Source organism: Neofelis nebulosa, chromosome 2 (assembly GCF_028018385.1).
Source record: "Neofelis nebulosa isolate mNeoNeb1 chromosome 2, mNeoNeb1.pri, whole genome shotgun sequence".
In the NCBI taxonomy this organism is placed as follows: Eukaryota; Metazoa; Chordata; class Mammalia; order Carnivora; family Felidae; genus Neofelis; species Neofelis nebulosa.
Genome location: NC_080783.1, coordinates 31679791 through 31693133, shown reverse-complemented (window position 1 = coordinate 31693133; position 13343 = coordinate 31679791). Strand labels below are relative to the sequence as shown.

The 13343-nt window shown below is 38.3% G+C and overlaps 1 protein-coding gene and 1 non-coding gene across 2 annotated transcripts; both read left to right on the top strand.

Annotated features, from left to right (window-relative positions):
- The first annotated feature begins 2489 nt into the window (after positions 1 to 2489).
- Positions 2490 to 2809, top strand: LOC131492860 (protein PET117 homolog, mitochondrial-like). Its single transcript, XM_058696757.1, has one exon. The coding sequence runs from the start codon at positions 2490 to 2492 to the stop codon at positions 2733 to 2735; it is 246 nt and encodes an 81-aa protein (XP_058552740.1). The 3' UTR covers positions 2736 to 2809.
- Positions 2810 to 5407: 2598 nt separating this feature from the next.
- On the top strand, positions 5408 to 5510 carry LOC131505827 (U6 spliceosomal RNA). The gene has a single exon (XR_009258595.1). It is a non-coding gene; the product is annotated as a U6 spliceosomal RNA (small nuclear RNA).
- Positions 5511 to 13343: the final 7833 nt, after the last annotated feature.

Sequence of the window (13343 nt, the reverse complement as noted above, 5' to 3'; positions counted from 1 at the left end):
TCATGGCATTCATCCTTTGATACCAGGTTTAATAGAGGAAGGGCTAATACTCAGATGGATCACCACTTAACTATTTAACCCATTTATGTATTAGTTGTTTTTGTTTTTGTTATTTTGTTTAATCTAATCTATCAGACTCTGTGATCTACACTTTCCCAGCCTCCTCCTTTCCAGGAAGTTTAATTACACAGAATATAGGAACCATATGCTATTCCCAGTGGAGAGTCTCAAGGAAGGCCCAGTGGTTTTTAATTCCCAGAAGATCAAGCAGTAAAGACTTCAGTGGATTATCATTAAGAACTGACTTAACATTTAGCGTCTAACTAAGCCTTTTATAAGAGCTTTTATGTTGTCATTTCTAAGAAGGAGGTTAAAAAACTATCGTTTCAAAGATAAAGTGTGAATTATCAATGTACCATTGTTTTGGGGGGGGGGGTGGGAAGTACCAATATATCTAGGTGGAAATTAATTCTACTCATCCCTCATCACTCCCTCAAGACATCTAACAATTTCATCATAATTTTGGCTTCAATCAGTGTTCGTTCTTACTGAACCACACTCTCCCGTAAAATGAGATCTTCTCGATCTGTTGTATTGGCAATCTCCAGTCTTCACTTCTACAACAATTGAATAAACAAAAGAGCACAGTTGAGAACAGTTTTCCTTCAGAAGAGCAGCCAAAGAACAGTAAACGCATTTACATAAAGCCAGAAAGCAAGTGTAGGAATCAGAAGGCTTCTTCTCTGTGTGAGTGGAACAGTGAGCCTAGACTTCTGAAGTAGCCCAGGAATCATAAGTGTAGATGCTCTTTATTTCTTCAGATGACCACTGAATTTCCATAGCAGAATCTGTCTTAGCTACTTTGAAAGTATAAGAAATACCACTACAAACCAGAGATCACACATGCAAAATCTTTGTTGTTCCATAAATAATTTTCCTGTATAAAAATAGATTCAAAATCGTGAAGTGGATGCTTACTAACAGCAAAAGAAATGATCAAAAAGATGAACATAAAGGCTTATAAAATCAGAGTAGGCCATGCAAAATACAAACATTGCAGGGTCAAAATCGAAGCGAGATTTTAGCAAACGAGGTTTGCTTTGAAGTTCTCATTCAACATTTATCATGTCTTCTCTTAATTTTCTAATAGCCAGCTATTTGTTATTTTACATTTGACTCTTCATTATAAGTCCAAACTTTCATAATTTTATGCTCTGTTTCGTAATCCTGCCATGCCCATTTACATGTTGTTCCAGGATTAATATCAGCAACTAAATTTGTTATTTTCACTTTAAGTGGGGAATCTTTTGATATTAATTGGTTGATTTAGATATTACCTCTTTTTTAATGCTTATTAATTTTGAGAGAGAGAGAGAGAGAGAGAGAGAGAGAGAGAGAGAATGAGAATGAGTGGGGGAGGGGCAAAGAGAGAGGGTCCCAAGCAGGCTCCACACTCAGTGAAGAGCCTGACACAGGGCTTGATCTCAGGACTGTGAGATCATGATCTGAGCTGAAATCAAGAGCCAGACACTTAACTGACTGAGCCACCCAAGTATCCCTGAGAAGGTTACCTCTTAAGGCAACAAGTTTGGACTGTTGGTAGGATTATTGCCATGTTGAGATACTATAGTGATAAAACTTTCAAGTTTGGGGGTCAGAGGACACAAGATCTAGTTCTAATTTTGCTATTTATTAACTATATGGGCTACTTAATAGGGGGTCTGTAATTTAAACTCCCTACTATACTTTATAGGAAGTATATGTATATGTCAATTAGATTAAGTTACATTGTAAGGGTGGTCATTTGCCCTAACCAAAAATTCACTCCCTAGGAGTCATCAACCAGTCTTCTAATCAACTAGTCTTCTAACTAGCCTCCAGAGGTGTTTTCTAGAAAAAATTTGTCTAGCCATTGACTCAGTCCTCAGTCCACTGGTGGTCTGATATCTACTATAGCAAACTACCAGCTTATATGTTACATAAGTGTTTTGTGCCTGCTTCTTAATAAATGTTTAATATGCATCTTTATGTGTGGCCAAATTTGGTCAGAGATGACTTTCAACATAAACTGGTGAAGAGGTTGTGTGGAAGGTAGTTACTCCTCATTCATCTCTAATTATTGGTGGTTACCATTATCTACAAAATAACTTTTGCAATATTACCCTTCACCTAACATTGGTTGCTCTTTACCTCCATCCCAGATATTTGTAATGTCACCCAGGAGTCTGTAGGCAATTAGTGGGTAATAAACTCATAGATCTCCAGACTATAGACTCAGAGAGATTCAGTGGGATTCAGTGCATGCACAGAGCTTTCCTGGGTTTGCAGTCTCCTCAGGATTCTATAGATTGATCTGACAATTGTCTGGTCCTTGCCCCAAGTCCCGGAAGCAGTTAGGATTTCTCCAGTTCTGGCAGCCTCTGAGTAGCATTCAGCTGTGGCTCTGGGGCCCCAGGCGGTAGTGGGAGGTCATGGTGGCCGGTGCAGGGATGTCTAGGAGCCTGAAGGTGGTGCTAGGCCTATCGGTGGTGCTGATGTTGGCCACCGTGGCCTGGGTGCATCTGAGGCAGCGGCAGGACCTGCAGAGGCTTCACGGTGGAGTGATCAGAGACATTGAGAGGCAAAATTGGAAAAAAGAAAACATAAGTCTCTTGGGAGAACAGATTATTTTGACTGAGCAACTTGAAGCAGAAACAGAGAAGATGATAGTGGCAAAAGGATCTCAAAAAACATGACTTGAAATGGATGTCAAATGCTGATGGGACATTGTCAAGTGTGAGTGTGTGAGTGTGGATGGAGAATAGCTTTGTGAGGTATTCAACCTTTTCGTGGTTACTGCCCTTTCAAACTTGACCAAAGACAATGACACTGGATCATATATTCTAAACAATTGCTTTAGAAGTCCCTTCTATCTCAGTAAAGAAGTGGTCACTCTTCTCAAGAGTGTCTGCCTGTGTGATCTTGGTAGAAGCCCCTTTAAGCCTGGTATCCAGAGTTTAGGATTGTTCATGAAAAGCGCTTGAGAGCCTAAGAGAGGAAGGTATGGATAGTAATATCCACCTAAGTAGTTTGATGAGCCGTCACGATGATAAAGCCACGAGAACATCTACCTCAGGAGGGCTGGAGGAGGGAGAGGTGGAGGGGGAGACTGCCCTGATAGTTGAATCAGAAGACAAGGTATCAGTGGACTTATCTCATGATCAGAGTGGGGATTCCCTCAACAGTGATGAAGGAGATATGTCTTGCATGGAGGAGCAGCTGTTCTACTTCTGTGACAAGTGCCAAAAATGGATACCGGCCAGTAAGGAGCTTCTTGATTCCCTTGATTTGTCAGTTCCTATGCGAAGCTTTGTTCTTCTAACCTGTGAACAAAACATGAATGTAAAATGGACCTAAATAAAAAGATAATTATTATTTTTATGGTTAGTTTAGTTGGCTAATGAGAGATTTATATAAAGCATAGACACATTTGTGCTAATAAAAACTATTGTCAACCTCTCAAAAAAAAAAAGAAAAGAAAAGAAAAGAAAAGAATTTCTCCAGTTCCCTCCAAGGTCTTCAGTTCCCTGGAGTCTTGATCAATGCTTCCTGTAGACTAAGTTTCTTCCCTAGGACCATGGTCAAACCCTTTGCTCTGCTCGTAAAAACAGAACACAGATTAGATATCCTGGGGCCATGTCATTGATAGAGATGATGATGATGATGGTGGTGGTGGTAATGATTATTAATATGATTTCCACATGGCAAAAAGCTATGTCCCCATTTGATTGTTTGCACATAAAATAAAACCCAAGAAATATTGTCTTACACCACAAAGTTTTTTTTTCTCCTTATATAATACACCTGGAGTTGGGCAATCTAAATCTGGTACAAGGCCTCAATGATGCAATAAATGACCTTAAGTCTATCTTCCTGCTTTGTCATCGTTAGTTTGTAGTCCTGGTCCCCCCATTTTCAATACGGCTGCAGCACCTCCAGGCATGCAATCAATAGGGGAGGAGAGAGCTTTTACAAAATAAGGTATTGCCTTTTTATTCAAGATATAAAGTTCTCTTCAGGGAAATCCATTTATATTACATGGCCAGAACTTTGTCATCCTCTAGCTGCAAGGGAGTTAGGAAAGGGAATAATTTTAATAGGACATATCACCATCTTGAACAAAGTGAAATCCCAACAGGAAGGAAGAAGGGGAATGGGGAATAGATATTGACAGGCAACTAGTAGCATTTAGCGTTCCTACTATTTAGTAGTTTAACAGGTAATTTTCATACTTACCATCTCTAACATTACCCAGTAACCATCTTCCACATGATGAAACTGAGGATCAAATGTTTTTAGTAACTTGCGCAAGAAAATGGCAGATTCATGATTTGAATCCAGGACAACTTGATTAATAGCAATAGTAATAATGGTTAACATTGGTCAAACACTTGCCATGGGTCAGATATTCCACTAGGTCTTTTATGTGTATTGACTTGTTTCCTCTTCATAGAATCCCTCTGAAGAAGGCATTTTTATTATTTCTTTAAATGTTTATTTATTTTTGAGAGAGAGACACACACAGAGCATGAGCAGGGGAGGGGCAGAGAGAGAGGGAGGCACAGAATCTAAAGCAGGCTCCAGGCTCTGAGCTGTCAGCACAGAGCCTGATGTGGGGCTTGAACCCATGAACCGTGATATCATGACCCGATCTAAACCCGGACACTTAATGGACTGAGTCACCCAGGGCCCCCTGAAGAAGGTGTTTTTATTGTCCTCACTTATCAGATGAGGAAACCAAGGCCTTGAGAAGTTAAGGGACTTACATAAAAGTCCACAGATTATAGGAGGTGAAGCTTGAATTTAACACAGCTCTGTGTGAATCCTTAGCCCTTGACTGCTCTTCTACACAGATTCTGCAAAATTCAGCTGCTCAAACCGTGAACTCTGCCACCATCATACTAGGGTAGTATGGTTAAGTACCAATAAGGCAGCTAATAAGTACTCCACTTGGAAGGATTAAATGGAGAATTCCTGGAAATGGAAGCCGAAGATTCAAGAAATAGCAAGAAAATGAGTAAGGTCGAAGCTGGTGTTCAGCTGTGTGCCAGAATATGCATTTAATGTTTTTCCCTGATTCAAAATACACACCTACATTGGTGCGTATTCTTGATGAAGTCACAAGGAAATATCGATCACAGAAGATGACCATTGGTAGTTGCCTATCCAATAACCATTCTCCATTCATTACTAACAGAACCCCATTTTACTAAGGGCAACATTAGGCTTGATTAAAATGACTCAGTGCCACAGACTTCTCTGCGTCTATGGGGTGGCCATATGGAAGCAGGCTGCCCAGCGTAAGCACACTGTTTTGGTTAGGGCTTCCTGAAAAGTTATGTTTATCGCCGAGAAGAGACAATCTTGTGCTTGCTTTGGCAGCCCATACTGGAAATAAAATGATACAGAGGAGATTTGCGTGGCCCTTGCACAAGGATGACATGCATATCTCTGGAGCATTCCATATTTTCCACAGTTCCCAGAGGTCATAGGACACTCCATTGGTTAATCCCAAGGAAACTGTATGAGTCAAAGCACAATATGTGGCATCCAGTATTGACATTGTGATTTTTTTTTCCACAAAAAGAGAGAAAAAGAGAGAGAGAGAGAGAGAGACCAGCTCAGCCCCCTCATTATTTGCCCTTTATTCATTCCTCTTCCTTTAGCCTGAAATACAGTTGTGATGTCAAGTGGGGCGGTGGCCATCTTATGAGCATGAAGATAACTCACTTATCTTATGAGCATGAAGATAATGGTTTCACACTAAGGACGGCACAGTGGAGAGATAAATAACTGCCTAAATGCTCCATTTAAGTATGTTGACTCCATACCAATCTAAGCTTGCCTATTTCTGGATTTGTAATGATTTATGAAAAATAAACCATTTAGCTAAGCTGCTGCTATTGTATGGTTGTTGTTGCATGGAGTTGAAAATAATACCTACTGAGAGAGATGGCCATGCTATTTTCCCTTTCCATTGGGTTTATTTTTGGTTTACTACCAAAGTCATCTCCAGCATAAAGCATATCGTTGTCACTGCCCCAGATTTGACTGCATGGGGGATGCTAATTAGTCTGGAAGGAGTGGGTTTATGGCTCTGGTACCTTGCACTAAAGAAGGCCTCAGAGTAATAAGGTGACATTGTACAAAGAACGGAGACTTTGGCAGAAGTAATCTTCATGACAATTTTTACTCACTCACTTTGAGCTGCAGTTTCCTTAGCTCCACAATGAAGAGTCTACTTTCTACCCTAAATATTTCCTGAGAGGTGCATGGGATTCCTAATTCAAGCAGCATATACGTGGATAGTTATATTTATTACGAATTCTCCTCTCTCACTAATACGAATGGACCACATCATCTCACCCTCTCCTCCTTCCTTCTCAATGCATCCCTAGTCTTCTTGATAGAATGTTCTTCGGAAAAAAAAACCTTCTGGCCCTAGAGTTTGGCCTTGGTTTTCATTTTATCTAGATTTCGTATGGTTAAAAGAAGTGGTTGGAAAAGGGAGTGGGGAGGAGGAGAAGGCCCATAGAGTATGACCCAAGGAGGATTCTGCTGACAGGCAGAGGAAAACCTACAAGAAGAGAGCATGAAAACATCTCCCCCTTCCTCAGAACTTCCTTTCTTCCCCATGTGAAAATGGAGACCCAAGTCTGTGACCATATATCTTTAGGTTCACAAAGTATATCTACATTTTTAATTAGAGTGTTTCTTAAGAGCTAAGTCTTCTGAAATGTGCTCTCGGAATAAAGTCATAATCATCTATAGTACATATTTATAACACACACACATATATGCCACATACATATTTATATATAACGTTAGAGTCTGTTACCATGGCAACTATTGCAGTACTAACAAATTAAGCATTGTGACTCCACTGTAATAAGAAAAGAGAAATTCAAATGAAACACCAAGCATTTGTTTAAGCACAAATATCTTTAGTAATTAAATACACAGAAACAATACGGAAAACCACAAATTAATGCTTAGAAGCCTTTTCCAGTATGAAACCCAGATTTGCTGTTATTTTCCCTTTTCCATTCCATCCCATTATACATCTTGATAAATTAAGTTTGGCACTGAGTTAACGAGAACAGATCTGCTGCATGGGAGCTCTCACACACCGAAAAGCTCAGCTTTCATTCTAAATAGTTACACCTTCCATAATCAGTGAGAAAGATTTTATGGCTCTTTTTATTCATCAAAAAGAGGACTTTTAAAAAGAAAGCTCAAATGTGAAGTTGGTCTTACATCCCCTGTTTCATTCAGACAACATGTAGAACTACCCCTGGGGTTTTGAATACATTAACATCCTTTCACAATTAACCCTAATAGGACAAGTGTAGCATTTTTCCAAGCAGATATATTCAAAGCCGAAAAATACATAGTGTTTAAATAGGTCTCATTATATCAGCTACACCAAATCTCTCCTCTTTATATACAGAGGATTGTACCTCTTTTCACTGTCATGCAACATTAAAATAGGAAGGCATACACAAGGGTGACACGGATTTGACAAAAAATTAATGATTTGTACATCACTTTAATGCTTCGAATCTGCAATTCATGTATGCTAATTAGTTCATAATGGGCTGTTGAAGAACAGAACTGTCATCCTGCTGCTTCCCAGGTTTCTGGAAGCTCTGATTCAGCACAGCCCTGCCCGGTTGCCTGCTGGATTCTGGGCTGGTACCCGGCAGATCTATGAGAGCATTTTCCCCCACCACACACAATTGTTTCTAGGATGTGGTGCTTTAATCTATCAGAGTTCCGATGGCGTATCTCAGATGAGTGGTTCCTGGGTGCCGCAATACATACTGGGAGCAATAGCACGGCCCCACTATATCCAAATGATTGATTTCTGGGTTTTAGGCTGTCAGGCTATACCTCAGAGGGCAGCTGTCAGCTTCCTAAATGTATGAAGTTGTATTATGCAGCACATTTTGAAAATGTATGCACAACTTTTTTTTTATTTATTTACAGATAAAGAAGGCTGTAAAACTTGGAGAGAGGAAACAAAGGGGGTACAAAGATCAGATATCTTCTCTTACTGTGAAATCATGTATATCTCCCCAGTGCAAGAAAAGCAGCTACCGAATCCCTTTTTCCTTCGGTCTTTGTGCTGCCGGGGTGGAGACAGACTGTCACAACAGCAGGAGAGTGTGAGGCTGAACTGTTTCACAGACCAAAAGGAAACACCAGGGCTTGCTGGAAGCTGCGAGATTTGAAAACGAGTTGCTCTGTTTTTACTGGAGAGAAAACTTATTTTCCCTGATCTCATGATAGAGGTTTGACCCAATGTGTTCCTCATATCACATCTGCTGATCTGTAAACTCTGCTGCTGCGCATGTCCAGAGCAGAGACAGCACAAAGGAAACAAGCACTAAATTTGTTTCTAGGTTTGAAGTATCAGATGCCTGGTGGCTGAAATTTTGTCTTGAAGACTCCAAAATGAAAATGCATGTAATTAATTTTTTTTTTAATTTACTAGAAATATGAACTAGAGGTCAAAATGGAAGAACTCAGCCAGGCCAGGGGAAAAAAATATGCCCGATGTGGCTGAGCCTTAAGGGATTTTAGATGGTCAGGAATAGATACTTGATAAATCTGCAAAATAATGGCACATTAAAAGAGAATTTAAAAGCGATCAAGTTAGGGGCGCCTAAGTGGCTCAGTTGGTTGAGCAGCTGACTCTTGATCTTGGCTCAGGTCGTGATCTCATGGTTTTGTGGGTTTGAGTCCTGCACTGGGGTCTGTGCTGACAGTGCAGAGCCTGCTTGGGATTTTCTCTCTCCCCCTCACTCTGCCCCTTCCCAACTCAAGCTGTCTGTCTCTCAAAATAAATAAATAAACAGACATTAAAAATAATGAATAAATAAATAAATAAATAAATAGACGTGATCAAGTTAATGAGAATTACTTTGTTTACAGGTTTATTTAAGGTCTTTACATAGGCAAGGAGGTAAAAAAATGTACTGATAAGAATAAAAGTAGGTGTTTAATAAACGTTGAATGAGTGAAGGATGCTCTTCAAAAAATATTATGACTTCAGAAAGACATGAAATAATATTCCAACCTCGAGACTGCACATGGCTGTCTAGAGAGCAACAGGAAAACTCACATATATGTAGATAGTGATGATACCATTTTGTCTTCATTACACATCTGAATAACACTTTCTTGCGGAGGAAACCAAACCACAAACTTGACATTCCCTCCACTGGTTGGGTTATTCAGATCTACAGATTTTAAGTTGTATTTGGTCAATATTTATGAGTAGGATGGTTGGGTCATTTAGTAGATGTGCGTTTAGATTTTTGAGTAAATCTCAAGCTGTTTTCCAAAGTGGTTGTACCATATTACATCCCTACCAACAGTGTATGACTTGACTACCTGTCCCCCCACATCCTCACCAATAGAAATATTTTTAACTTTGGATAGTCTAAAAGGCATGTAATTTGGGGCACCTGGGTGGCTCAGTAAGTTAAGTGTCCTGCTCTTGATTTCAGCTCAGGTCATGATCTCACGGTTTGTGGGTTCGAGTCCCATATCATGGTCCGTGCTGACAGCACAAATCCTACTTGGTATTCTCTCTCTCCCCCCCTCTCTCTACCCCTCTTCCCCCTCTCAAAGTAAATAAACCTAAAAATAGCAATAAATAAGAGGCATATAATTAGGTCTTGCTATGGTTTTGATCTGCATCTTTCTCATGAGTAATAATGTGCAGCATCTTTTCATGTTCTTATTTGTCATCCATAAATTTTCTTTGGTAAAGAAACTGTTTAAGTTTTTTCCTGTGTTTTACCTTTTTTTTTTAAATTATTGTTATCATCAAGTTTTGAGATTTCTTTATACATTCTGGATACAGTCTTTTATCTGATATATAATTTGCAAATATTTTCTCCTAGTCTCCTGAGTCTTCTCTTTTCATTCCCTTTGTCTAGTTTTTGAAGAGTAGACCTTCTTCATTTTGATGAAATTATATGTCATATATATGTAATAGTATATATATATGTATATACATGTATGTATATATATATAATAGTATATATACATACACACATATGTATGTGTGTGTATGTATGTATGTCAATATACATGATCTTTCAGTATCTCCTTTCCCTGATCAGTCTGCCAGAAGTTTATCTATTTGATTATCTTCTCTAATAATGGATTTTGCTTTCATTAATTTTTATCCATTGTTTTTTTTCTATTTCCTTGATTTCTACCCTGATCTTTAATCTTTATTATTTCTTTCTATTTGCTTATTATCCATTTCATTTGCTCTTCTTTTTCTACATCATAAGGTGGATGCTGAAGTTCTTGATTTTAGACAAAAGAAAAATGAAATCATATATATATGCAAAGATTGTTATACAAATATTTATTAAAGTTTAATTTTTTTAAGTTTATTTATTTTGAGAGAGACAGAGATAGTGTGAATGGGGGAGAGGCAGAGAAAGAGAGGGAGACAGGTTTCACACAGCATGGAGCCCAACACAGGGCTCAAACTCATGAAACCGTGAGATCATGACCTGAGCAGAAACCAAGAGTCAGATGCTCAACTCACTGAGCCATCCAGGTGCCCCAAGGCTTTATTTTTAATAGCCAACACCTGGAAACTACTCAAATGCTCATCATCATGTGGATAAATACAAAATACATAACTTGTGCATACTTATATAATGGACTAGTACTCAGCAATAAAAAGAGAAGTGTTACATAAACTAGGTGGCTATATCTGAAAATAAGTACACTATTGAAAGAAGCCAGGGGAAAAAAGGAAATACTATATGATGTCATGTATAAAAAATTATAGAAAATGCAAAGTAATTGATACTGACACAATAATAAGTAGAGAAATAACCCAGTGAAATAATAAGCAAAATATTTTAAGAGATATTTTATAAATAAATACATATGTATGGCCAAGAAGCCTATGAAAAGATGGTCAATAATATTAGGCATCAGGAAAATTACAAACTAAAACCACAATGAGATACCACTACAAAGCCACTAATATGGCTAAGATTAAGAAGAGTGCCTTCATTTTAAGGTGCTTGGGTGGTTCAGTCAGTTAAGGATCTGACTCTTGGTTTCTGCTCAGGTCATGATCTCATGGTTCATGGATTTGAGCCCCACATCAGGCTATGTGTTAACAGCGTAAAGCCTTCTTGGGATTCTCTCTCTGCCCCTCCCATGCTCTCTCTCTCTCTCTCTCTCTCTCTCTCAAAATAAATAAACTTTAAATAAAAAGAGTGATAACACAAAACATTGGCGAGGATGTGAAGAAGGTAGGATTTTAATACATTGCTGGAACAATTGCTGGAAAGTAAAAAGGGAAAACTATTTGAAAATTTGTTCGACACTTTCTTTAAAAAGTTAAAGATATATGATCCCTAGGACCCAGCAATTTCTCTCCTGAGTCTGTACCCCTAAAAAAGTATATGTCCACATAATACATGAATATTCATAGCAGCTTTATTCAAAATAGATTAGAATTAGAAATAATCCCTCCCTTGCTCTGGAGACTCCAATTACATGTATATTTGATGTTTAAAGTTGTCTCACTGATGCTCTGCTCATTTTAGTTTTCAAATTTTTAAAAATTCTTTGCAAATTTCACTTTACATGGCTTCTATTCCTATGTCTTCAATTTCATTAATCTTTTTTTCTCCAATGTTTAAGCTGATGTATTTTTTATCTCAAATATTATAGTTTTCATCTTTAGAAGCTCAGTTTGGATCTCTTTCCTCCAGCCTCTTGAACTTATGGAATACTGTTATAATAACTCTTTTAATGTCTTGTCTACTAATTTTAACATCTGTATAATTCTTACATTGGTTTCAACTGATTGATTTTGCCCTCATTATGGGTCATACTTTCCTGCTTCCAAATGCTAATTGGGAATATTAATTCTGTTCATTTCTGAACGGATGTCTGATGTAAATTTTACCTTTTGGATGCTGGGTATTTTTGTGTTCCTGTAAGCATTCTTGAACCTCTGGGATGCAGTTGAATTACTTGCAAAACACTTCATCCCTTTCAGAACTTGCTTTTAAGCTTTGTTATGTACAACTAGAGCAATCTTTATTCAAGGGTTACCTTTGTCTCAATATTAAAGTGAAACTTTCTTAGGACTTGAGGACTCTACCCAATGTCCCATGAATTATGAGGTTTTCCACTCTGCTTGGGAGGAACAGGAATTATTCTTGGCTTTGTGTGAATTCTTGGTACCATCTCTCTAATCTTTTCAGAGAGTTCTTTCCATGGACCTAGACAGTGTCCTTATGAACATGGACTGATCAGTACTCAGTTGAAAACTCCATCAGGACTCTCTATGGATCTCTGATTCTCTGCCCTGCAGACTCTAACCACACAGACTCCTTTTTCTCTCTTATCCCATGGGACCACTGTATTCTGCCTAGGATCCCCCTCTCTGCACATTGACCAGAAACTCTCCCTGCAGCAAACTAGGGCAAGTGTAGGTCTCACTGTATTTGTTTTCTGTCTCTTAGGGCTCAGTGTCTTTCACTGCTTAATGACCAGAGTCTTGATAACCTTTGCACCAAGGTGGTATTTTGTTTAGTTTTTCAGGAAGGAAGGTAAATCTGGTCCCTGTTATTTAGACCTGCCTGGAAGCAGAAATCCCATCTAAGTCTAATTTTGCACCACTACTCAATGAGGTCTTTTGATGGGCAGTTTTTAATTTTGAATAAGTCCATTTTATTGACTTTTTTCTTTCCTTATTAGTTCTTTTTGTGTCATCTAAGACAAAATTTTGCCTCTCTCAAGGCTATGAAAATTTTCTCCTGCATTTTCTCTAAAAATGTTATAGTCTTTAAGTTAATTTTTGTGTATGGTACGAGGTAAAGTTCAAGGATTATATTTTCCTGTGATTATCCAGTTGTTCCACCACACCTGTTGAAAAGCCTGTCCTTTCACACATTGAATTACCCTGGAACCCAATCCCTCTGCCATGTTTGCAGTGAAATTATGTTTTCAGCCTCACCAGTCTCTCCTCCACACTGAGCTTCAAAATCTAGCTCTCTATAGCAAATATCTTCTCCTTTTTTAAAAAAAAAATACAAAATGTTCTGAGCACATGTTTTATACAAGACACTGCTAAGGTCTGTGAAGAGTACAATAAAGTAAAATACAGTATCTCCTCTTCCAAGAAGTTCTCAATCTTATAAATAAGTAGGAAGTTACAAATGCACTTTGGTGTAAAAAAAAAAAAAAAGGTCAGGTGGTTGGTTGAGATGAGTCAAGAAAGAATTAAGTATAAACATGGCCAA

What these genes read in the sequence shown, in the direction of transcription:
- LOC131492860 (XM_058696757.1), top strand. Translation starts at nt 2,490, where the DNA reads ATGTCTAGGAGCCTGAAGGTGGTGCTAGGCCTATCGGTGGTGCTGATG.